General features: G+C 41.2%; 2 protein-coding genes across 2 annotated transcripts; one reads left to right on the forward strand and one right to left on the reverse strand.

Moving 5' to 3' along the window:
- The first annotated feature begins 870 nt into the window (after window positions 1-870).
- rest (RE1-silencing transcription factor) lies at window positions 871-17,952 on the forward strand. Its single transcript, XM_088937846.1, has 4 exons — window positions 871-1,025; window positions 5,677-6,535; window positions 10,396-10,479; window positions 11,305-17,952. The coding sequence occupies exons 2-4, from the start codon at window positions 5,683-5,685 to the stop codon at window positions 13,590-13,592; spliced, it is 3,225 nt and encodes a 1,074-aa protein (XP_088793972.1). The 5' UTR covers window positions 871-1,025; window positions 5,677-5,682; the 3' UTR covers window positions 13,593-17,952.
- Window positions 15,269-26,206, reverse strand: noa1 (nitric oxide associated 1). Its single transcript, XM_088937964.1, has 7 exons — window positions 24,836-26,206; window positions 24,272-24,436; window positions 23,692-23,903; window positions 22,604-22,735; window positions 21,831-21,947; window positions 20,789-20,906; window positions 15,269-19,903 (listed from the first exon to the last, which is right to left on the reverse strand). The coding sequence occupies exons 1-7, from the start codon at window positions 26,097-26,099 to the stop codon at window positions 19,683-19,685; spliced, it is 2,229 nt and encodes a 742-aa protein (XP_088794090.1). The 5' UTR covers window positions 26,100-26,206; the 3' UTR covers window positions 15,269-19,682.
- Between the last annotated feature and the right edge of the window lie 192 nt (window positions 26,207-26,398).

Here is a 26,398-nt window from a genome sequence, read left to right on the forward strand (position 1 = left end):
TCCTTTGCAAGTACAATCCACTAGCCCTGTGAAATTCACCTGCAGTTAGATTCACAATCCTCTGGCATCATGGCACGCTGTTCATAAGAAAGTGCTATGGTTCACCCGTACTCTTCGTCTGTCTCAAGTACTACATCAAGAGGGAGGGACTATGAAAATCTTTTATATTCATTTGATTTAAAATGATGTGGAATTGTGGTACCATGGCGACATAGTGAGTACTGCTTCACAGATCTTACATCCTGTGGCCAATCTGGACAGAGACACCTTCAGTGTGGCGTTTGCATGTTCTCTTCCTGTTTATGCAGGTTTTTGCTGGGTGCAGTGGTTTCCAAGCATCTAACAAGGACAGTTATGCTAGTCAGGGTACTGAAGTCTCTAAATTGCTCCTATGTGGATATTTTGTAGACCTTGCAAGGGACTTGAATCCTGTGTATGATGCTCTCGGTTCTCAAAATCTCCGCTGCAGCCGTGTTCCTGTGAAGAACTTTAGCAAACACAGGTCTGTCCATAGTCTTCATTGTTCAGTGTTTGTTGACTTATTTCTGTGAGCATGAATTTGCGTATTTTGCTGTAGCCCAGGACCCTACTCTGAGATCTCCTGGTTTAGAAGCAAGCCTTTGCTATTTACTCCTGAAAAAAGATAAAGACGACGACTTCGCAATTTTGGAATGTGGTCTGCCTTGTTAATAAATGCGGCATTGAATGAAACGCACTTTCAGAATTAATACTTTAGATAAACACTGTATTTGTTTTTCTTCTTCCATAAACTGCTATTATTAGGATTGCGTTCATTGAGGTTCCAGGACTGCAAGAGATATCCACTCGTTTCAACACAGAACTTCAACTCAGCGCTGTGCGACTCAGTCCTGGGCAGAAACGCGAGTACGCGCTGACGTCAGCCATCCCCACGAACAGAGCGATGTGCTGGAATGTGGGGACTTGTTACTCCTGGAACAAATTCGTTTCAAATAAGTTGAAAAATATAGCTTTCGAGTTGCAAGAAAAGAAGAAAGTGGCTTAAGGTGAGTGGAAAACGAGGGGCGAACTCGTCGGCTCTGCGGGCATGTGGCCGGGAATTTCCAGACCGAAAACTTTGAGAAACTGTTTTAAAAATGGAGGGGGTTTTCGCTCGCTGAAAAGGGAGAGGCGCTGTCCAGGGCTGATTCAATAAAGCGCAGAGCTCGGGTTTCAGCACGGAGATCAGGACCACGGCTAACACACTTACAAAAAAGTTTGAGGTACGGCTTTAATGGGCACTTATCAACTGCGGATGTCGCTTGTGATCAGCACGTTTAACTTAAAATGGACGATGTTTTCCACTTTCTTTGTTTAATTTAGTAGAAAAAGTTGTCCTGTTTTCTCAGTTTCCGGAAAGGGCATGTTTACTTTGCTAAGTTTTTGAGAGAAGTGTTGGGGCCTTGAACGTAGTTGGACAGCGATTTTTCCTCTCGCATTTCCTGCATTGGAGTATTAAAATGCTTTATTTTCGAAAGCATTTTTGCACATCGTAACTGTTCACGTCAGTGTTTTTATTGGATCTCGAGTTAATTTGTTGCCTTCCTTAAGGTTGATAGTCTAAAATAGAAGGCAAAAGTTTGACCTTCTGTTTTTACGAGGGGGAAGTGTGCTCTTCACTTCGGTTTTGCTAAAATGGTTTCTTGCACACTTAAGTGCGAACTCAGGCGCTTTGCTTTACTTGTAAATCGAGTTGCATATTCACGAATCTGAAACACGTTATATGTAAAGAAACCTGATGGTTTTGGAGGAAGAAAAATAAAAGAAATGTAACTATTCCCCTTTTCAATGCTTAGGTAGCAAACGTGAGCTCGTCATCAGGTGACTTCATAAAGCTGTATATTTCTTACTTTACACGGTACATAAGAGAGCTTGTAGTTGGTGGGGCTGTTTGGAATGTTATAAAATGGCCGAACGCAAATTTCTAAGCATGCAAACGCGGAGGCCTAAGTTTTTTACAGTTTGAAGAACAGACTTGATTGTACTTATGTTAACTTGATGCAGCATGTTTTTGTTTTATAATTCACTTTCTTTCACACTTTGTTTGAATGGGACGAGTCGACATACTGCTTCCTTTTAAGTAGCCCAAAGTTTGCCAATAAAGAGAGTCGAGAAATGCCTTTTAGATTTTTGAAAATCAGTAAAACGTATTTCGTATATCTCTAATGAAGTGTTCACGGAAGAAATTAAACGCCTTATGCCGTAAGAAGCTGGGACATAGGTCACAGTCCTTGATTCCCATACTGTATACCTAAGAGCTGAAGATCCGTAGGTGTCTAATAGCCTTAAGTAAAATTTCCATTAAAGGTAATTCTTAAGCTTTGGTGAAATCAAGTTAGATAACGGATAGATTATATTTTAATTTACCATCTGTTATGATTGCTCTTCTTGTTACATGTCATGTTTCCATAAAAATGTCTACAAATAGAAGATGCCCATTTTGGCCCATTGCGGTTGTATAGCTGTTAAAAGGTAATTGGTTTGAGAATGTCACCAAGCTGTTTTTTTTTTTAAATCCAGGATGAAATCTTGAAAAAAATGGCTGAGTAGCTATTTCTGAACTTCCACAATTCGCAAACATTTTGCACTTATTTTTCTGTGACTGGAAACCTTACAAGTGTGCTGGTCCATTCATGAGCTGGCAGAGTCTTAAATATTTCATTTACGCAAACTCAGATCGGTGCAGTCCATACGATGAAAGCTCAGGTGTGAAAGGTGTGCTTTCTGCATTCTTCTGAGCTTGTGTCATCTTGTGCATTGTTCCAGTTCTATGACAGTTTAAAGGCTGTTCTGATTTCGGTCTTCAAACTGGCCATGGTAGCTTTAATTTATAATGCTGTCCAATTAACCTTGTGCTTTTATTCAACATTTTTGGATGAGGTGTTGGTCTTTCCTTTTTCCTTACGATTCTGTGCCTAGGGTAAAATATTAGGCCTGAGTGGTGTTTTTTCCCCTTGTTTTTGTTGTGCAGAATGGCAGAACTGTCAGAAATGAGAAACAGTCATAGGAACCTATGAAAAGCCTAATCTTTTTTGGTATTTAGTAGCTAATTTATCTGTGGATATCAACCATCTCAATTTGGCTTCAACAACATGGTTAATAGGTTAATCTGGACTCTCATAATCCTGTATGTAAAAAAAGTGCCTCTTAGCCTTGGTTTTGAAGGAAACAAAAAAAAGTGCTATGAATATCCTCTGGTTCATGATTCCCTCCTGATTTTGAACAAGGCTCTTATGTAGGCTTTGTCGGTGCCTTTGGGGATTTTGAATATTTGAATCGGGTCCTCTCATGGTCTTCTGTGTTTAAGAATAAACAGATTTATTTCTTAATGCCTGTGAGAGTAGCAAATTCCCGTGAGACTGGGAATGTATCTGGTTGGTCTTCTTTGGAGTGATTCCAGAGAAACTGTCTTTTTTTATAATGTGGTGATCACATTTGTGTGCTATATTCAAAATTAGGCCTTACTAAATTGTAAAAACATCCTCCATAGATTTCAATTCTATGCTTTTAATGATGTAGCCTGTACAATCGGGAAGTCTGCAGTGGTTGTCCAGTGTACGTTCAGAGGCCTAGTTTTGGAAGGTTAAACAGATGTACTCATAGTGGCATGATTGTGTGTCACCCCTTCTTACAACCACAAACATATTATTCTTAGTTTATGACAGCTCACAACCACAAAATCGTATCTTTCGGTTGATCTTGGTTTTGTTTTAGAGGTTTTGGTATAAGCCTGTAAAATCTCTTTTCTCCATGAGAAATCAATCAAATTTAAAAGACAAAATTTACATTTTCTTTCCAAGGTGAAGGAATTGAAGTCTGCTTCATTGAATGTGTTTTTTTAAAATTCTGAAACACCTTTAAAGTGTTTGAATCTTGAGGAGAAATAGGCCCGTTACTGTCATAATGAACAGAGTGACATAAAAGCTGCTCTTAACTTTAAACCCTTTGCTAGTAAGCCAAGCCATTGACTTAGTTAATGTATTAGCCACATTGCAACTGACTCCAAATATTTGAGCATGTTTTGCCTTGGCACCTGGGATAACATTGGCTGTTGAATGCTGGGGGATCACGTGACTGTCACAGTTGACTGCTCTTGGCCTCTCCTGGTAGAAACAGTCCATGCACCAGTGGGAATGAGAGGCTCTTGCCTCTTGCCAGCTCTAGGAATGCAGTAAGGAGAAAGCTAATGGCTGATAGACATGCATCTGTTGGCAATGCATGAGCAAGACCTCTGAAGAGGCTTCATAGTGCTTTGTAGAAGCTAGTAGTAAAAATAGTCCTGTTGGGGTCAGAACAGCCAAAATGTTTGTATTTCTATTTTTCAGTACCTGTGTTCTGTAATTTTGTAGGCTTTCTTGTGCTGTGAGTGAAGAAAGACTTTTCAGTAAGAAAAAAATGCAACAACATTTGCAATTATTTGCCAAGTGTTTTTAATTATTACTTAAACCAGACTTTTGATATGTGAATTAATCAAATGACAGAGGTAATGGGGATGGTAGCCCAGTTGTCTTTCTTCTGATGCGGAGTTCACGAAACCTTATCTTTACAAGAATCCAGTTACACTGCAATTCAAAGTTCTTCTCATGTCCGAAGAAGTGAAGTTGGCTTAGGCTTGTGGGAAACGAGCCACCATTTTTCTCTGTAGTCATTGTAGGTAACTCCAGTGGTTCCTCAACTTGTTCTCATGAAACTGAACACACTGTAGCACCACATTTTTGTGATTTAACTGAGGGCTTTTCATAACAGCTTCTTACCTTGTTTCCTAATTATGGCAGATTGTGGAGCTAAGCAAGACTGGGCCTGGTTTGTACTGGGTCAGGGAAACTGGGCTGCTGCTTTTAAAGGGATGCTGTGGACCAGTAGATGGTACTTTTCTCTTTGGTCCACAATTTCCAAACCTATTCCACAAAGTGGTGAGGAGGGTACATTGCTGAGCAGTTCAGCTCTGCTGTGAAACCCAGGGCCTGTCTGCTTGGTCAGGAAAGATCCAGTGGCACTGTGTGAAAGAGTAAGGCTGCTAACCCTGATGTGCTGGCTAAATTTGTCTTCGGAATATTCTTCCTGACCTTTTTAAAAATGCAGACTTCTGTCGATGTTTTTAAATCGCACCTAAAAATGGCCTTTAATTCATACTCTCTCAATTTCGCATTTATACATGGATTAGCTGTATTTTCTGTGCACTGTGCTTTTTATGTGTATAAGTTATGCAAAGTGCCTTGAGAGTGTTCTGGATTGGATCTGTATTAAGTGTTCTAGCTCTGAGAGCATGGATAAAAATAAAATCCCCAGACCTTGTAACCAGTGTTACTGCAAACCTGTGGTGAAACACATGAACTGACCAGCACACAGCAGGGCTCAACAGAATAAAACTGCTGGAGAAATCAATAACGAATATCATGGATTGATCAATTCTACTATCAGGCCTGCTTAAAGCATGCCGGCAAAGTGTTTTTTTACTTCTCCAACCAGTGTGGTTGTTTTAGCTGTGGATGTGGTGGTACTGCGGGGGGAAAAAATACAACTTCTGTAAGTGACAAAACCGGTCATTTTATCGTGGGAGGGCTCCAGTTCTGTTTGCTGTCGAAGTGCAAAAAAGGGAGAAGTCTAACCAGGACATGCAGCATCATGTGTGACTTCTCTATATTTTTCGTGTTTCAGGACAGCATGGCTGCTCAGACTGTGCACCCCATTGGAGCCAACATGTTCTCATCTCCGGGGGGCATGCCCCTGAGTGGGGAGGGACACGGGCTGACCGAGCTGTCCAGGACCGAGATGGCGGCGCCTCAGCTGGTCATGCTGGCCAACGTGGCCCTGACCTCGGAGGTCAGTGGCTGCGAGTACATGATGGAGGAAAAACAGATGGTGGAGCTGAAGACCGTGGGCAGCACCTTCTCGGACAGCGAGGAGGAAAACCTGCTCAGGTGCGACTACGAGAACCAGCTGGAAATGCCCGTGGGGTTTTACGCCGAAACCTCCCAGGGTACGGGCTCCGATGAAGAGGTCCTGCCCAGCGCCCCCGTGTTCTGCCACTCGCCCCCGGGGGCCAAGAGGAAGCGGGGCCACCGCTGCGTGGAAGCGCCCAAGAAGAAGAAGCCTTTCCACTGCAAGCCCTGCCAGTACCAGGCGGAGTGCGAGGAGGAGTTCGTGCACCACATCCGCGTGCACAGCGCCAAAAAGCTGATCGTCGTCGGGAGGGCGGAGAACGAGGAGCAGCTGAAGGAGGCGGCGGAGAGCACGGAGGGGGTGGTCTACAACAAGGGCGTGATCCGCTGCGAGCGCTGCGGCTACAACACCAACCGGTACGACCACTACATGGCGCACCTCAAGCACCACAAGAAGGAGGGCGACAGCCAGCGGGTGTACAAGTGCACCATCTGCACCTACACCACCGTCAGCCAGTATCACTGGAAGAAGCACCTGAGGAACCACTTCCCCAGCAAGCTCTACACCTGCTCCCAGTGCTGCTACTTCTCGGACCGCAAGAACAACTACGTGCAGCACATCCGCACCCACACAGGTACTGGGCATTGGGCACTTCTGACCTGCACTGACTGACTGTGACCTGCATCGCACTGACTGGCTATTACTGGCTGTGATAGCCTCTCTATACTATAGGGCAGTGGTTCTCAAACTTTTTGGACCAAGTACCACCCCTGATCAAACCAAAGCATCCAAGTACCACCTACAAGTCATCTTCTCATAGGAACCACAGACATTCTCAATGACCAACATGAGCACGCGTGCGCGCACACACTCACATACACATATAATAAATGTAATAATAATAAACTTTATTTGATATAGCACCTTTAAAAGTGGCTTCTCAAAGCGCTTTACAGAAAAATAACAGGAACAACAACAATTAAAAATAAGCAATAAAAAAGCACCATTTCAGTAAGAGGGGTGAGCCTGTTTAGTCGAGCAAAGCAGATGTGAATTCCTTTTTCGAGCCTTGATACAATTCACAACAGAGTTATAACAGATTTTAAATCGTCAGGCATTTTCTTGACGGCAAAGGTCTCGCAGTGGATGTTGCAATGCATCCATTCATTTCTGGAGCAACCTCTCTAATTCGTGCAACTACGCCGCTGTGTCGGCTTGTCATCGCTCTAGCACTGTCTGTACAAACTCCGACCCATTTTATCCAGTCGATGCCATTCTCTTCGATAAATTCATTCAGAAGCTGAAATATGTGCTCTCCTGTAGTTCCTGTTGGTAGCTTCCTCATTGGGCGTACCCTCAAACTCGTATCTAACGTAAACGAGCCAATTGGCCAAATCGACTACAGACTCATCTAATTGCAGGGAAAAGCATCTGTTAATCTTAACACACTCTATCAGCGTACTTGTGATATCATCCGCCATATCAATAATTCTATGAGTGACTGTGTCTTTCAGAGGAGGCGGCAGGTCGAGCTGTTTAGCAGCCTTTTCTCTACACATAATACGTGTCAGCTCTTTTGCCAACAGTAAATAAAGTTCTTCAAAAATAGTGTGGGGGTTACCTGCTTTAGCAATCCGCAACCTTGCATTTTTCCCCGTGTCCATTTCAGGAGTCCATCTCAGAAGTTAAAAGAAGTTTTTATTTCATGCGCATGGGTGCGAAACACAGAGACGCTCGGTGTATTTTTCTCAAATTAACCTAGAACAGTTCTTAAATATTTTTTCTGTTATCTATCACGCTTTCCTGTGTTCACAAGATTACCAGCGTTCCTAGCATGCATTTCAGTGCATTCCTGTGTTGACAACATTGGCATTGTTCCAAAATCACGCACATTCTCCTACCTCCCTATTTGCTGGAGATAACTTTTTTTAAATACAATTGGTCACTTACGTTCGTAGCATGCATTCCTATTCTGTGGATTAGAATTACATTGTAGCACTTGTGTCCACTCAAGTATTAGGGCGCGCTATATCATAGTATGTAGGCTGCGCATTCGACACGTATTAAAATAGAAAATATGAAAACCTGTCCCGATTTTTCAGTGCACACAACAAAGTTCCAGGGCCATATGGCGTACCACCCGGTGGCGCTCTACGTACCACGAGTGGTACGCTACCATAGTTTGAGAACCACTGCTATAGGGTGTTGCGGTCGTTGGGAGTTTCTGTAGGGAACCTAAAAGGCATCCTCTCATTTTCTGTGCTCTGTATGATCTGGCTTTAAAACGTGAAAAACACAGAAATAGCTGCAGCTCTGACTCAGAACCCCACATTCTGTTTGGAGAACATGGTGGGGAGTACACAGCAGGGAAATATCAGTACGAGTGTCCCGGAACAAGTCCCTCTCATCAGTTTTTGTTTGTTTCTAAAAACGGTGAAACAGCTTTCCAATCTAAAAATATGACCAGCTTAAATAATTGGCGTATCAAAAACAGAAAACAGAATTGCCGTGACCGTAGGGGCAGATCCCCATTTTGTGCAAAATTTCACGTTTGCCGTTCTGTTCCAGGTCAGCAGGTCTAGTATGATCAAAAAAAGGCGTAGAGGGGAAAACAATTATTTTTTTAAGGAAATGTCTTGAAAGGATTTAGATCACTTTTTTAAAAAAAGTGACATTAAGCATGCAGCTTTGATGAACAGTGTTCTTGAACTTCTAAGTGAAAGGAATTAACATTTTAATTAATTATAATAATAATTGCTTACACTTATATATTTTGAGCAAAGAGCAACTGTGCTGTGCTTATTTTGTATCATTTTATTTTTAGTACGCAGGAAGTTGCCTGCAAAATCGGAGTCCTAGAAACCCCTATGTCAAATTTAATGCCATTCTCTCTTGAAGATACAGTTGCCCTTACTCAAACACTCTCCTGCTTTTCTCATTGTTTGAGGGTGTGAGATCGTTATAGCCTCTCTGTTCTTTGCTGACACATAGAAATGCAGCACTGACTGGATCTGTTCAATAGCCTATTGTGATGTAAAATTCTACAACAGAAGACCTTCCCTCAAAACAACAAACAGCAAAGACAACAGTGCTTCAGTTAGACTGCCTTTGAACAAACAGGGGTTTAAACTGGGCTGTAAACCATAGAAATGGGTGTCATTAAAAACTCTGGAAGAAAACTGCAGGATACATCATGTCCCAGCTGTTAAAAATGATCTTGTTCATTATAAGTTAAAGCTGTTCAATGAATAGAAGAAAAACCTCAGCCAGCTTGTGAACTTGTTCCAGAGGGATAATCTATTCTTTGCACTTGCACTCTGTGTTGCTTTGTGTATAGACTGTGTGTAGAAAGATTTTCTCCGTAAGTATTCTCCAAATGTATTCTTAATATTGACAAACTAACTGAAAGTGAATATAAAAGAAAATGCGGGTTCAGATGCAGGCATATCAGCATTTCATGTCAACATTTTTGATTTACCATGATAATGTATGAAGGGGAATCCTAAATATATCTTTGTAAAAAAGAATTATATAGCTCTACATACTTTTTGAATTTCTTTTTACTCTGTATGTAAATACAAAATTAAATCCTGTAACATTCTCAGTCATCTGGTAGTTTCACAAACTTGTTTACAGAAGCTTCCGGAAGTCACTTTGATTGCCAGTAGGTATTAAGGGAGGCTGAATACTCAGCCCATGTCATTGTGTGGAAAGCCAGAGAACTGTCCAACGATCTAGGGTAAAAATATTCTGATCTAGTGAGGAATGTAAAAGGAGACTAAGCCAACCAGGTTTTTCATTTTGGGTTCTGTCATCGAGAAGTTCAAGACTTAATGCAATAGCAGCTCCTCCGCTGGGAGGAGGACATTAGAAAGCTCTACCCAAATAGAGGTCAGGAAGGAGATTTGGAAGGATAACTCACACTCAAGGCAGCAGCCAGGAACCTCACAAAAATCTTTAAAATTACAAAAAGAAAGGAAATTGTTGACAAACAGCAACCAGTTCACCCCAAGACGAATGGGACCACATGACTACACACATGGAGTGGGTGGACTCTCCTGGAGTGGGGATAATACAGAATAGTAATGCTGTTGTTGAAAATCAACACTGTCCCTTTTGTGAATAAATGAAATGGATCTGTTGTTCTTAGTTTACGTCGTCTGGTCCTGGTTAGAAAGGAGGAACAGCGGCATTGCAAATTTAACCAGGATAGGGACTTCACAGTAAGAGAATACAGCACATACTTTAAAGGCAATCACCAGATCTTTTAAAATCTTACAGAGCACACCTCCTTGTACTCAAAGTCAAAGGAGATTTCACAAAGTACTGATTGCCAAGACTCTGGCTAGTTAAACACCATTAACTACCATCTGTCTTTTGACATCTCATTTGGAAGAGGTTATGATCATATTTGGATGCTGCTGTACACATTAACTAACTGGTTATCATCTTATTTTGGAGATTATATTTGTTTTTGTTTTTCTTATTATTTAGGAGAACGTCCTTTCCGGTGTCCTTACTGCAAGTATTCAAGCTCCCAGAAAACCCACCTGACCAGACACATGCGAACACATTCAGGTAGGCGTCTACCTCTTACCTTTTAAGAGCAGTTCACAAGATGGGTATAAAGTCCCCAGGGACTTTGAGTTTGACCTTGGACTCCTAGAGGTTTTTTTTCTCTTTACTAAGGAGTTTTTGGTTCCTCTCCTCCGTTGTCTGTTCTGTTGTGTATTCACAATATGTATGGTCACTTACTTTGTTAAGCACCTTGGGGCAACCTTGTTGTGAAAGGTGCTATATAAAAATCAATTGAATTGAATTGAAAGTTTGCAGTGTGGGGATATACAGCAGTGTGGCTATTGGCTAGTTTTGAGAAAACTGGTGGGCAGGGCAGCGTCAAAATTAAATGGTAAATCTCAAGATCCTATTGCTAAGACTTTTGTAATATTTTTTATGTAATTGTTTGTTAGTGTAGCATGTCAATCAAATATTATTAGGTTTAATGCTTGCATACATTGCAAAACAAAAGCATGGTCTGTGTAGGGAATATTAACTGTATATCACTTGGGACTTAAGTTTAAGAATTTTTTCTTCACAATGTTAATTTCAATTTTTTGTCGCATTCAATGCATTCAATGGAGCAGTTGGTTTGGATACCCTTCTCAAATTAGAACAGTAAGCCATCAGGTAATGGTATGTATGTTTGTGCTTCGTGTTTTTGATAAGTGCTTGATCGCCGGTAATTGGTTGAATTCATTTTCTGGATTTTCATATGTGACTGTTTTTCTTAAGCATGGGATCATGATTTATAAGCATCTCTGTCATAGAAATAGTATTTTGTGTTGCCGTGGAAGGTATGGGTTTCCCATATAATGTTTATTAATTTTTTTTTTCTGATAACAGGTGAGAAGCCCTTTAAATGCGAGAGTTGCTGCTACGTCGCCGCTAACCAGCATGAAGTCACGCGTCATGCCAGACAGGTTCACGACGGACCCAAGCCCTTGAGCTGCCCTCATTGTGACTACAAAACGGCGGATCGCAGCAACTACAAAAAGCATGTGGAACTCCACGTCAATCCCAGGCAGTTCCTGTGCCCTGTCTGTAACTACGCCGCTTCCAAGAAGTGCAACCTGCAGTATCACATCAAGTCCAGGCACCCTCACTGCACTGAAATCACTATGGACGTGTCCAGAGTGAAGCTGCGCAGCAAACGGACTGGACCTGGGGCTGCTTACTACCAGGCAACAGGCAGTCCTCAGTACGCTGTGACTGGGCAAGGAGAAGAACCGAAACGCGTGGGCCAGGAGAAAAAAGCTGAGAAACAAGAAAAGAGCGAGGGGGAGAAGCAGGCGAACACAGGTGCATTGAATCTCACGACCGCCAAAACTGTGAAGCCCACCTCAGAATCCGTGAAGGAGAAGCAGCAGAAGGAAAAGGGCCTCAAAAAGGGAGAGGAGGGCTCCGATAAGGAGAACACGGAAAAGAAAGAGAAAGTTCAGGGGTGCACAGACAAGGAAGAGAGCGCGGAGAAAACTACAGGAAAGGAGACTGTGGAGAAGAGTACAGGACAGGCTGCGGACAGGCCAGAGAAAGCGGCTAGAGCGGAAAATAATATAAAAAGAGGAGAGAACGGCGCTGATAAGCTGGTGAAGAAGAAAGAGAAAGAAGCCAAAAAAACGGCTGAAGCGGCCAAACCTGCAGACAAGCCACCGAAGACGAGGCCCAAAAGAGAAAGGAACCCAGCGAAAACGAATGTCAGTGCTGAAAAGCCTAGCAAGACTGCAGAGAGAGTGAACAAGAACACGGAGAAGGCAGTTAAAGGCGCAACGAAGAAGTCTGCGAAACTGACCAAAATGGAGAAAGCAGATAGCGAGAAGGCCCGCGAGGGCTCGGACACCACAGAAAAGGGTTCAGAGAAGCTGCCCAAGACCAAAGCAGGGAAGAGAAAAGCAGAGGCGATGGAACCTGCACCAGCGAAAGAGAACTCTGAGCATCCTGCTTGTATGGAAAAAAAGAAGAAGAAAATGAAGGGCAAGGACAAAAGTCCCAAGAAAAGTAGCATCCTCAGAAAGAAGCACAAAAAGCTGAAGAATTGCAAGTCATCAAAAAGCAAAGGCAAGCTGGGTAAGAAAGCAGATTGGCCCACCACTGTCAAACTGAAAAAGAAAACTACAAAGACCAAAAATGAGAAGAGCAAGACAGCTGTGGAAGAGCCAGCCAAACAGGAGGAGAAAAGTGACGTTAATGACTCTCGGGATCCCTTACAAAATGAGGATTATCCAGTCACAGAGATCCAGCTGGTGATTGTTGAGGAGGAGGAGCACCTGGCTTCTGAAAAGGTAGACAGCTCCCCAGTGGACAGATGTACTGAGGAGGCCACTGCTGATGGGCGGGAAGATGGTACTGGTCATGGACAGGAAGAGGCCATGGCTGATGGGCAGGAAGAGTCCACTGGTCATGGGCAGGAAGAGGGCACAGCTGATGGGGAAGAACAGGGCTCTGCTGATGGGGAGGGAGAGGGTTCTGCTGTTGGGGAAGAAGAGGGCTCTGCTGATGGGGAGGGAGAGGGTTCTGCTGAAGGAAAGAAACAGGATGTAGACGAGAATGAGGAACAAAGCAATAGGAGCACAGAAGACAGTGATGTTGGGGATGTGGAGACTGACAAAAGCAAAACCTTGTCGGAGCTTCCTCATGAGCAAAAGCAGCTTCCTGAGGAAACCGGGACAGAACGAGAACTGGGGGACGACACAAGTGAACCAAAGGACACATCTGAAAGCATTAGCTCCAGCAGCCAGCAAATCCAGCCCTGTACAGAGGAGACCACAGGGCCCAAGAAAGCCGCAGACCAAGACCGTTTGCCCCCTCTCGAGCTTCCCGCAGTCGGCAACAAACCCCACGCCGAAACCATGGACATGGAGGAAGACGAAGGCATCCACAGCCACGATGGCAGCGACCTCAGTGATAGCGTTTCCGAGGGGAGTGACGACTCGGGATTAAATGGGGTGGGAGCAGCTGCGGAAGCTGCCAGTACTGCCATGAAGGCCAGCGACCCGGAGCCAAGGCAAGCTTCCAAGAGTTTCACTTGCATCTTCTGCGACCGCGTGTTTTCAGCTGAAGGGGAATACAGGAGGCACCTGAACCGACACTTGGTTAATGTGTACTATCTGGAGAGCGCAGCAGAGGACAGCTGAACAGCCGCAGAGCGGTTGGCGATCTGGACTTGCTTTCATAAGCCGCAGATTTGCATCTCCAAGTAGCAATCATCAGTGGTGTCTTGTTGTTGCATTACTCCTTGAGGCTTCCTTAATATTATCATTCATATATGTGTAATTTCATATTTTTGAAGGCCATGCATTTTTCATTTTTATGATCTCTTCAGTGTCAAGGTTTATTGTATGAACATGAAAAATGATCTGGCTTTGCGTAAGGTGTATCTCAAGGCATATTATTGTTCTCAACCTGCTGTGAGTGTTGATTGAGATTTAATGTATAATACAAAGCTTTATTGCGTTTCTAGAAAATGTGAGGCTAGCTTTACAGACTGCAAGTTGGAATGTGGAATTCTACAACCAGGAGTCTTATTTTTCTTCGTTCATATCTGGTGAGGCCTTTTTTTCTGTATTCATCCACATCCTGTTGGTAAATAGAGGAGTTGGTTCATTTTTGTGACATGGAAGTCTAGACAAGGAAATCCTTGCAGGGACAGCTTTACCTTGCGTAGTATTTCAGAAGACGACACTCTTTTGAAAGCGTGAGGCATTTTTACTTCAGAGGGCTCTGAAAGAAGGGAGCTGACTATATTCTGAAAGGTGAATTTATAGAGTAGGGGCTTTCCAGACTTCCTACATCCCAGGAAGTTTTAAATATTTTTTTTTAAATCACCTCATGTTAACTGATTTTTCTTTAGAAAAAAACACTGCTTTCAGCCTCCATGTTTCTTGCAGCAGTGTACAAACCTTCATTAGTTATAGCCCTTCAGAAAAAATCTCAAAACTAGAGCTTTGAATAATCATAAGAAGAGTCTGTCCAACAAATAAGTAAAGTTAATGCTCTATGAAAAGTACCATTATTATAATTAAATAATGTACCAAAGATGCCCTTTGTCCTTCCCGAGTAAGAGGAATAATGAGACAGACACAGCTGCCCAAGCCATGCAGTTGTGAGAAGTGCATACACTCATTTTGTATTGGTTTTCCCCATCTGCTCCTGGCTGTATCTGACACTTTACACTTTCTTTTCTGTAGATGTGGAATAAAATGGTTTTAAGTACTCCACTCTAAATTAAGGAGACTAAAAGCTATATGATTTTTTTTAAAGCATGCACTTTGTGAAAAAAAAAATTGTGATCCCTTTGATTTTTTTCCTTCCTGTGACCTGCAATTGCAATACAGCATCACAAAAACATTCACTTGTGTGCAGCGCTTACAGCCTTGCACAACATCTTAAAGCTATGCATTGGAGCAAGGACAAAAATAGACTTTTCGAAACGTTGTATTTTATTAGTTGCCAGGTTTTATATTCCTTTTGGAACTTCTGTGTATATACAGTATGTCTATCAAAACCTAAATCATAGGTAGTCAGTAGGCTTTTAAATTGTAAATTCTTGAAATATTTATAAGGATAGGTGTATGTACCTTGGAGTATTTAGTAAATGGTTTTCATCGCTATCACCTGGCTGCAAGAAGTGTTATCCTGGTATTTCACGGTGTAGAAATTGATGACTACAACAGCTTTATTGTCCTAATAGTAGGAACTCCCCCTTATTGAAATATTACAGTATTTCAGAATGAAATGTTTATGTATAACATTCTGTTGATATTCACTTTTCCTGGGCTTTTCTGTCTTAATAGCTAATCATGCTCCTGGTTGTGTTTAATTTGTGTAGTTTGTGACGCACACAGTTCAGTGCACCATTGTGGGATCCCTTTCAAATTATATGTCTCCCTTGACAACTGAGCCAGTTTTGCCTGTAAATATTTTTCGGAAACACTGCTACAGGAAACAAACAGTAGACTGTTCAATAAACTGCTTACATCTGCGCTTGGTGATGAGATGGAAGTACATCCAATTTTCTCTAAATTCTGGTAAGTCAGGGCACCTTTGTCTCTTGTGGCACTGTGTGCAAATGATATTTGTAGTTGCCCTGGTCAAACTATGGACTCTCAGTCAAAAGGTGAAACTGGAGAATGAAACATGGGACAACTGATCCAAGATTATTGGTGTGAGCTGTACCCACAGGTCACCTGGCATCACCTGATGCTTCAGAAGGGGCAGGTCTGGCCAGGGTGGCCTGTAAATGCTTGTAGTGATCAGTTTGTGTGGTGGCAACATGTAGATGGAGGGGTAGAAAGTGAAGAAAAATAAGGTAAATGCAGAGACCTCGACAGAAAATTCTGTTCACAGATTCAGTTATACTTTGATTTGAACAATAGATGAAGTCCAAAGATCTTATATATATATAGCATATTTGTTGTAAAGGAGTCTTTGTAAAATTTGACCTGTTTTCTGTAATGCCTTTGACAATCAGTCTTTAATCTAGTTTGTAAACAGATTTGTGCTTTGAGCAATTAAGCAGGTTTTAAAGAAAGACCTATTTCGGTCAATAGGTTTGTTTAGAACATTCTTTATTTTTATAACAGTTTGTCCTGCTTCTCAATAAAGTAATGGCTTTTGCCTTCCCCTTTTCTGGTTTAAGAAATTAAACCTTTCATTGACATGAAAGTGTGATTGTACAGGTTTTGAACAGTGTATGATCTTCAACACCTTATGCTTTTCAGTCATGCAGTGTTTTTTTTTTTTACTGACATTTTCAGAGTTGTTTAAATGTAGAACTGTTTTATTTTCTAGTGATGCTCTGTAATTATCACTCAAAACTTTTTTTTTTTTAACATGAGAGTTGATTTGGATGAAGAGAAAAAATCTGCACATTTTTATAGACGTGGATTTTTTATCCTCTCTGCCACAGTCCAGAATTCATGGAACAGCAGCTGAGTTCTGTTTAAGATTTCATATTGTCATGTGGCAACATGTAAAACAACTGTACAGAAATGATCTGAATCACTGTTTACTGTAATTTCACATAAAAGAACTGAAGACCACAAACTGTGACCTTCCATCAGAGTACTTGAGGGAAAAATGAAACAGTTGTATTTTGGAAAAAACCGGTAAGCCTGTGACTCTCAGGCTGAGGCATTGTCACAAATTAACTATTGAGGTGTTACTATTTGACACTATATGATTTTAAGGGCTAACATGATGGATCAAAACTCTGTGGCTCTGCAGCTTTCTATATTGTTGACACTTGTACACATTGTTTTACCTGCATCCAGACTGAACAGATTGGTTTATTGCTTAAGTCAGCAGTGGTGTATTTGATTTAATTGACTATTTTCCTCACTTTAAGAGCAAATCAGTGTGTTCTGAATAATTTCATACACAAATATCAATTCAAATTGAATCCAGTGTTATGTTCTGCCCACACATATCATGGGTTTACTGTCCCTGAGCATTAAGCTGTTTTTCCATGTTTGCACACAAATGACCTAAATTGTCATTCAGTTTGGTATAGCTTTATCTGATTTTTTTTTTGTCTGGATGTACATTATGTAATACATTGTACTGCCAGACTGCTGATTATGTTGAGCAACCTATACACATTCTTTTGCATATCCAGTGCAATATTGCCTGTTCAAGTAAAACCAAAGTATGTATAGGACTCTATGAACTACTGTGCATTCTTAGTTCCCCTGTCTAAAAATATTGGGCACAGGGAAAATGATGTTCCTTTCAATTGCTATATGTCTGAATTGAAAATGCACTCATTCTGGGTGGTTAGATTGCAAATTGTGGTATCTATATGTGTTAGTGTTATATAAAACTGGAAATGATTATTCTCTATGTACATTCGTTTATCTATAGTAATTAGGTCATTTCTTAAGATAGACACTGTAACTGTCCAATGCATGTATCATTAATTGTACTCGGTTATATGTAATTTGTTGTTTGTACTATGTAGTAAATAACACAGTATCCCCTTTTTAAGTAGGGACTGTTGGGCTCATTAAACCATAACTGGACTAGCAAAGGAAAAATAAAGCATTTAAGTTTGAGGAAAGAAGACGTGCTGCATACTGACATCTAGCAGTTGGACCAAGATTAGCTCGTTACATTTTCTTGTTTCTCCCAAATTTGCATTGCCAGAGCATCTTTTTTTATTAGTGATGCTTCATTTATAGACCAAAAACTCCAGCTACCCATTTCACTTTACAGAAAGTGTGAAATGAGTAATCTAAGGGGTGTATTATTACAGTACTGTACATTACTGCTATAAATGGTAAGAACAGAGATTATATCAAGAGATGTTAAAAGTGTAGTGTTGAATCAATAGCATCTTTAACACCTCTCTCTATAATATGCACCAATAATAATGAGCTGTTATTGAAAGAAGGGGATACTGAGTCATTTGCTTGACTTTGACTGATCCAGTGTATATGAACTGCTTCCAAGCTGTAGAAAAACACTGTAGAATTTTTCAATAAAAATTTAAGTTGACTTTTTTTGTCAAATTGATTTTTTTAACATAAATTTTGAAGATAATAAAAGTAAGATTTCCACTAAGCAAATCGAGGGTGAAGACAGACCACATGGTATTTTAATGACCAAATATAAATCAATTGCACCGGCTAAGAATTGGCAGGGATTTTTCCACTTTTTTTGTCTCCTCGTCATAATTCTGGGTTCCAGTTCATTGTATCTTAGTATCAACAGTATTTTTATTCTTGCATAGTAATGTAATAAAAACTATAACTTCCTGTTTTAAAAATGCAAGGTTTTTTTTATTTTAAATTTTGAAACTGATTAATTTGAGAGCAAGAACAAAACCCTAGAATTATACCTGCAGCAGGGATCTCCACTCCCAGTCTGGAAGAGCCCTAATCCCGTTACTCTTACAGGCCTCTCTTATTTGACTGTTATTTAAAGATGAGGAGCACGTGTTTTAACTAGTTCATCAGTTCTGCGAGTAATGTTTTAATGAAGGGAACACTGGTCCTTGAGAAATGAAGGTATTCTGATTCTTGTTACAAAATATCTCTAAATGATACATGAACATACCCCCTGCTAAACTGATCATAGTTTAACTGTTTCAAGCCTATGGCAGCTGATAATTTAAAATCCACATACATGTTGCTGGACAGGAGTTCTGAAGGACCAGCGTGAAGACTCTTGACCCGTATATTTCACTTTAAGAATGGTGTTTTTATCTGGCAATTAATAAGTAACATATAAAGTGGCTTCAAGCTGACAATCAGTGTTATTAAATCAGCTAAAGTGATTCAATTCAATTAATAACTGCTGAAGTGTAAGATAAGATCACTTTATTAGCCATATACAATTTCTTGTATTAGGAATTTGTCTTTTTGCATACCCCAGCTTGCTCTCCATGAGACACACAGGCAAGGAGAGAGAAACTTGGGGTCAGAGTGCAGGGTCAGCCATTGTACAGCACCCCTGGAGCAGTTGGGGGTTAAGGGCCTTCCTCAGGAGCCCAACAGAGTAGGATTCCTCTGCCGGCCGCAGGATTTGAACCGGTGACCTTCCAGCCACAGGTGCAGATCCTTAGCCACAGAGCCACCGCTCCGCCCTGTGTAAAGCATTAACATTGCAAAACAATTAAGAGGTGTATGAATTTGATGGTCCTATGTTTTTATACAGCTGCCTGTCACAATAAGAGCAGGGATAAATCTTAAACTGCCATCGTTGTGTTCAGCTGGAAGGCAGTGGTCAGAGATAGTGTCTTCCTGCCCCTGGGTATGGGGTTCTAGGTGCAAGTCTGCAACTGGTAGATGAGCAGGGAGGAATATATGAAAGGAGGTCAGAAGAGTGATGAAGAGGGGAAAGAAGGATCTTTAAATGGTTCCAATCAGGAATCAGGAATGGTTCACTAAATAACTGCATGAGGAGGAGGAGATGCAGGCGAAAAGCAAGACAATATTTAGCAAGGTGCAGGGTTTTGGATAAGTTGGAAGAGTGATTACCAGGCAGCTGAGAGGGATGAATAGAAGAGTCATAGGAGAAGGTATACAAGGCATAAGAGCTGTCCCGATGGCTTGACATTGGACCACCAAACATTGAAATTGGCAATCTCAGAATTATGTGATAAAAACTAGTCTGAAACAAATATTAAATGTATTTAACTCCCTTGACTGCTGTACAAGAATGCCAGTTCCTCTCCTGAGGAAGCTGCCGCTACAGAATGATATGACGTGAAGACACAGTACTTTTCATTTCTTTGATTTGTCTGCTCTAGCTGTAGACAGGCAGGTGTCCAGCAGGGTGGGAGGTCTCTTGGCTTTGTAGGTGGGGGATTTCCGGATCCTCTTCCCTTTCAGGAGCACGATGTGGGGCAGCAGCGGGGGCCTGCGCAGTGCAAGTCCCGCCCCCGCCGGACTGTGCACCCGGAACAGCAGCTTGTCTTCGGCGTGAGCCGTCACTGCCACCCAGCCTGGGGGAGAAGAAACCAACTCCAGCTTTCACCATACGGACTACAACTCGGCCATTCCTTTAACATGCTTCTGCTTCATTGCCATTGAATCCTGCATTACATTATAAGAAGCAGTGAAGAGCCACCCTTTATCAGAAAGCCTCTCATTCCTTGTAAACACCCAGACAGTACAGTGGGCAAGGTGAAAAAGGATGCCAGATAATAACAGGGCAGCCACACATGAGCACACAGAGGCAATTTTGACACCCTAATTACCCTAGCCAGCATGACTTTAAAGGCATGAACAAACAACAGTACCCATCAAACACTCATGTGAGACAACAATGCTAAATAGCATGTCCCTCTGCTTCAGAACAATATTTCAAATGAGAATTTATTATTTCTCAGAAGGGCACACAAATGTTTCTTGCTTGAGTTTAATTTTTTTTGCTATTTGGTTTCTAATTTGAAGGTATGATCTTCTTCACGTGGATGAAGTGGTTAGAAAATGGATGTATGGAGGTTCATCACATCATTTCTTTGTTGTGCTTTCTTTCCAAGAACCCATCTTGAGTTTCAATGAAGTAAAAAGTGTGAACAACACAAGTTGGTTTACTGCCGTTAATAGTGGTGCTCTTATGTAAAAAAATATAGAATAAGCTCCAGAAAAAACAGTCAAAAGTGCTTACTGAATTACTGTCCAAACTGTGTCTAATCTTGTTTCCAGTATATCCAATAAGGGACTACAGCGAAACAATACAATTGGGACAATCACCCTACTCCTGTCGATAATCCAGTGTTCATTGGCTTTAAATTTACCTCACTGCAATACCACTCCGCTTTTCCAACCCAGGCGCTCCTTATGTCAAAGTAGTGAAGAGAGAAAGTCAATGGCGCTGTTCCTACCTACAGACGAGAGCTTGATGTCGGCTATAGCCTCTTCAGGCCCCACTCCCTGCAGCTCAAAGTCTTGAGGTACAAGAGCTGGGAACTGTCTCATGCGCTCTTCCCCACCAGCAGGCACCTAAAGACGTACTGTCGGTGTTAGCACAAGTCTCAGAAACAAGCCCAGCATCTCACCCGAATGCCCCCACAGTCCCATGACCTTCATATCCATGACTTATTACCAAGAAAGTGGATAGAATTTCAGAGCTCTCTATAGCTCAGCTAAATTATTATATAAATGCCATTATGGAACAGAAAGGAGAAAAGGTTTATTGTTAGTTACTAATTTTGAAACATGCTACCCGAGTATGTCTAATTCTAAAAAGCAAATGTGTATTTGCAGCCACCTGAAATTTGTGTAACATCAATTTTAACTACATTGCAAATGTGTTCTCTTTTTCCTGTAAAACAGGCAGCAGGAAAGAAGGAATGGAAGAGCTGAGTTAACCTAATGACAAAGGAGAAGTATTCTGTCTGAACTGGAAATCTCTTAAAGCATGTATTCAATGGCACACGATGCTACGGCTAAATAAAATCTTTTTTTGGTCATGAACAGAAAATTAGAGGATGTCCAGTCCAAACAGATTGTCCTTAATCGTTACTGGCTGTTCCCAGTATATCCAGTACAGGCTACAGTACTACAGAGAAACAGGACCAGATTTGCTTGATGGACTGAACAGCTTGCTTTCATTTGTGGCCGTTCTGATGTTCTGATCAAAATGCACCAACTTGTGCATTTTTATGATAAAACTGAACTAAAGGCATCATATTTTACATAATGCCTAATACTAAACTATACATGCATTATGTCCAAACAAGCAAATTACAATTATATTTGTTTCACTCCTGATCATCTGTCAGTAAATTATCAAATTACTGAGGTATTACTTTAATAATATAAACTAAAACATTCATTTTTCCTCAACTTAATTGCTACAGCAAAGATAAGAGTTGTGCTTTAAAAGTTTTCTGTTTTGGTTTCCTACTGTACACACGCACTTACCCCAAGAAGTGTATTCCCAGCATGCTTTTGGTAAATGGCATCTGCTTTCTCCCCACTGGTGATGTGAACTGGCAGGAGATTGGAGGCGACAATCGAGAGCCAACAAGATCTCTCACCCTAAGGCAAGAAGAGCTTTCAAAGTGAAACAGGCTACCACTCATGTGGTGTACAAGAAACTTAATGGCACCACTCATGCCTAAAATATTTGGACCTTTTTTGCATCTCATTTGAAAAAAGTATTAAATCTCTCTTAAATCATTTGCCACAGATTACTACTGACTGCTTTGCAGATTTATACAGCAGTTAACAATCCTGTACAGCAACAGTAGACCTCAGAGTACAAAAGAAGGGAAAACAAAAATTCCTGTGGGAGCAAATAGACCTCTGGGGTCCCAGTTCTCCTCCAGGCAATGCGTTTGTGGTACTTTTATTATGAAAAAATCTGTACAGATACCTATTGAATAATCAAGCAAAATCTGTATGTAATATTGGTAATATTGCAATATTACATCCAAAATCAGCATGTAATATTGCAAACTACTATTATTTGCCTCAATTATCCTTTTGGCACTTTTAACGTTACTGAAATCGTAATCCACTATTGTCACTTGCGTTTATTTTACGTCACAACAAACTGCATTTAAAGTGTCACTTACGTCCATGCTGAATTGGGGAACATACTCTAAAACAGTTAACAAACATTTTACTTTTTAGCCCATGTATGACACCATGGGCACAAAACCAAATGGTCATGACCTCTACAATTTACCCACCTTAAGGAAATCTATGCGCACCAGGGCGCCCAAAAAGAGCACCATTCCCGGCTTCAGCACAAATGTCCTTGGCACAATGGCTTGAGTTGGTACCACCATCTTCAACTCTTCATCTGTGAGCTGACTGAGAACCTGCAAAATGCAAAGAGATTAGCAAAACTGCTTATTTCAATAGGCTTTCAAACATGGGCACAGAGTATACACAGCGCCCTGTTACAAACACTTTACACGTGTCTGCATTAAATGCCATCTGCCATTTGTTAAAGTTTGTCTTGATCTTTTACAGATTGTTTTTAATCCTCATCCTCCTATTTTGGTGTCATCTGTGAACGTGACTAGTTAATTACCTAATCCCATGAAGATCATTAATATAAATTAGTTAGAGGAGTGTTCCTAACACAGAGACGTGTGGTACTTCAGAAAAGACATCACCCAGTTTTGAGCATTTACCCTTTCACTGTTTTCTATGCATTAGCCAGTTCTCAATCCAAATCCATATAGTAGCTTGAATGCCTACTACCTTTTGAGAATGAATCTTTTATCAACAGCCTTCGGAAAATCAAAATATACTCTGTTTGTATCCATTACTTCTGTTGCTTGTTTAAAACTATGCAAAGAGCTAATTCCATGTTGACCTTGCTCAAGAACTCCACTGCTGTACAACTGAGACACTAGGTCCAACTTCCTAACCCCTGCAAGTTCATAATGTCTGAGAGCTATAACACGTTGGCTGGTGTTCTGGATGACTACAAGAAAGAAGTCTGTACGTGGGTCTGATAGAGGCGACCTCTATGGGCACATATACGGTTCTGAGGGGCATCTACATGAAAAAGGGAGCTGGAGTCAGTGTAGGACAATCAGTTTCCTCTGGGAAATAATCAAGCTCATCAGTACTAAGGCTTTCCATGTCTGCCCGGAATAAAAACAACTACAAGATGGCACATTTTAACTAATAGGGATAGCAATAACTGACCATGGGCACCAGCAGACAATAAGTGTTTCAGTCAGAGAAGAGCTCTATTATTCTGCTGGTAAGCACAAAGATTGCATTGGCTAAACATACAATGTGTTTTAGCAAAAGCACTCACACAGTGTTCTTTCATAATTCCCGGGGTGTCATACAGCCAATGGGCATCTTTGAGCTCGTTGTGGGTGAACTCCACTGGGTTGGAAAGAGCCGATTTTTTACTCGTTCTTTCCTCTTCCTCCTCTCCCACACTGAGACTTTCTAGATCAAAATCGACAACGTCCATATCTTTGTGCGCCTGGACAGCCGAGCCAAAAGATCTGCCAACCCGTCCTGAGATGAATAGGGAAGACAAATTCCTTGTCAACTGTGCAAGTGTGGCAACTCCACCCCCACAGGTAGTCTTTCATTGGGCTCTTGAAGAAATCAGGGTCATGGAGGAACATGAATAGGTTTATTATTATAATTATGGGCTTGAAACCAGGCTGTGTTAAGGTACCAGATGCTGGAATGTAAGTTAAAGTGAGGACTGAGAGTTAAGGGGAGCACAGGGTTAGAGTTAAGAGTTTTACGGTGTCATTTAAGTTAGGGTTAAGGGGAAGCTTAGATTTAGTCACAGGGTTTTTATTCTGTCTCCTTTTAATTTATTCAGGCCTTAACAAATGTTGATCTGGTACCGTCATAGAACTCAGAACTCTTACCTACTAAATATCCCTGCTTGCTGAGCTGCTGCAGTTGTCTTAACTCCTGTGGGCTCAGGTCCTTCTCCGACTGAGAGCCATCACTCTTCAGTCTCTCAGACCTCTTGAACATGCGATATGGAGTGGGGTTGATGATTGGGAACTTCAGGAGATTTAGTGTGGTGCCTCATAAAGAACAGATAGGTTAGTGTCTGCTTCCATCTGCAACAACCTAATATATGATCCCCTAACATGGGATAAATTTAGGTTTTGACAGATTAGAAACAATACTTTTCGTACACTGAGCTGAGGGAATAGCGAAAGGTAGTTCTTCTTCAATCATCAAAACATCTAGTGATTTAGACCGAGGTTTATTACACTGTTCATACAAGTAACTTCGAATAAGCATATCCTAATAACTTGAATAAGGCACTGCAAGGCCTTTACTTAGACATATGGGCAGTTTCTCTGCAAATCATGCTAAACCTCACTGCATTATATAGTGCCTTCATATAGGCTTCTACGACGATAGAGAGCAGGTCTTCACTTTGCACTGGCCTGCAGCCTGGCAAATGTAATAATTACCTGGCCATCGAGATATGGTAGCTTTCTGAATCACATCTGGAGCTTTCGACTTGCAGTAGTCCGACTCCAGCAAGGTGTTAAACAGTGTAGACTTTCCAGCATTTGCTGTTCCAACCAAATACACATCTCCTTTATATTTCCACGATCTTTGAAGACTCGAAATTAGGTTTTCTATCCCATAGCCGGTCTTGGCGCTGATGAGATGGACATCTTTGATGCCATCGCCTGAAGTAATACCTGCCTCAACGCAATACGCAAAAAGCTGACGTTTAATTCGTTTTAAATAGCAATCCGAATCGCCAGGTAGCAGATCTATTTTATTTCCCAGAACCACTATGGTTTTATTTTTGCCCACTAGTTCTAATAGATCTGGAATGATAGAATCGGGAATATCCAGAAGGTCCACAATGAACAATACCAAAGCTTTTTCTTGGCGTATCCGACTAACAACATTCCGATATTCTTCTTTCGAAACCTGAATATTTAAAGACTTTTGGTGGTGGACAAGCAAGAAACATCGCTGACACACCGCTCTGTCCATCTTGTTCTCCTTTATTAGCTGTTTGTATTTCTCACTGGGTACATAACCGGGCAAAATCGGGTCAGTGCAATGCATACGGGCACCGCATCCCGAACAGCTATTGTCACTAAAAGGAATCTCCTTATCTGGAGTGCCGTATATTTTTTGGGATTTTTTCCTTTTAGAAGTTAATTTAGGAAGGGGGAAGTCAGCGTCATGAAATTCTATATCCAGTTCTTGTACGTCCTGGTCCTGGTCTGACACTGTATCTTCTAATAACCGCATCTGTATTTCCAAAGCTCTGTGATACACCTCTGTACACGACTTTCGCGATGCGTTTCTCTCTTTATTGGCCACAGACTCCATCTGCGAAGGGGGTTTGAAAGAAACCCCATCATCGTTCTCTTCCTCTAGGTTGGAGTAGTCCAGGAAGACGAATTCTTCGTCTTTTTCTGGTTCAATCGATGTGTAAGAGTTTCCAAGACTTTCCTGCTTTCCACTGTCGCCGATTGCCGCTTGCGTTCTGCTGCCGCGGCTGTAACATCGGACCACTGACGTCCACGTGTCTTCCAAGCAATAGGTCTTAAAAGTTGGCACTTTTCTACAGAGTTCTGGACGATTGCGTAGAATAGATGAACAGCGATTACCTTGTCTGCCCCCCAAAGTTTGTAAAAATACAGGAAATACATTCCGGGCGCAATAACAAGCAGGGGCACATTGCTTTAGTCGGTATAACCTCTGCATTTTTAGTAATTAAAAATAAATTATACTTGAAATATTTTTTAGAAGGTTACGTTTTTTTCTTCTTAGTTGAACCTTGAAAGGCAATAATAACATACACATGTGGTGCGTCTAGGAGTCTTCCATTTTTAGTACTCTGACTCATGTGACGTATATGATTACCATATCAAACCATCCGAAATTATTATTAATAATTATTATCACGATTATCTTTGTATTATTATTGAGAATATCAATTACAATTAACATATTTCTGGCGGTTCAATTATTTTAAAATGTTTCGTTTGTCGTCAACGAAAGCC

This window comes from Atractosteus spatula, chromosome 1 (assembly GCF_055471065.1).
Source record: "Atractosteus spatula isolate fAtrSpa1 chromosome 1, fAtrSpa1.hap1, whole genome shotgun sequence".
NCBI classification, from domain to species: Eukaryota; Metazoa; Chordata; class Actinopteri; order Semionotiformes; family Lepisosteidae; genus Atractosteus; species Atractosteus spatula.

What these genes read in the sequence shown, in the direction of transcription:
- rest (XM_088937846.1), top strand. Translation starts at nt 5,683, where the DNA reads ATGGCTGCTCAGACTGTGCACCCCATTGGAGCCAACATGTTCTCATCT. An exon ending in GCACATCCGCACCCACACAG is followed by an intron (nt 6,536 to 10,395) that starts GTACTGGGCATT and finishes CTTATTATTTAG; the next exon opens with GAGAACGTCCTTTCCGGTGT. An exon ending in ACACATGCGAACACATTCAG is followed by an intron (nt 10,480 to 11,304) that starts GTAGGCGTCTAC and finishes TTCTGATAACAG; the next exon opens with GTGAGAAGCCCTTTAAATGC.
- noa1 (XM_088937964.1), bottom strand. Translation starts at nt 26,099, where the DNA reads ATGCAGAGGTTATACCGACTAAAGCAATGTGCCCCTGCTTGTTATTGC. An exon ending in GAATTATGAAAGAACACTGT is followed by an intron (nt 22,736 to 23,691) that starts GTGAGTGCTTTT and finishes TGCATTTTGCAG; the next exon opens with GTTCTCAGTCAGCTCACAGA. An exon ending in TGCGCATAGATTTCCTTAAG is followed by an intron (nt 21,948 to 22,603) that starts GTGGGTAAATTG and finishes TTCTTGCCTTAG; the next exon opens with GGTGAGAGATCTTGTTGGCT.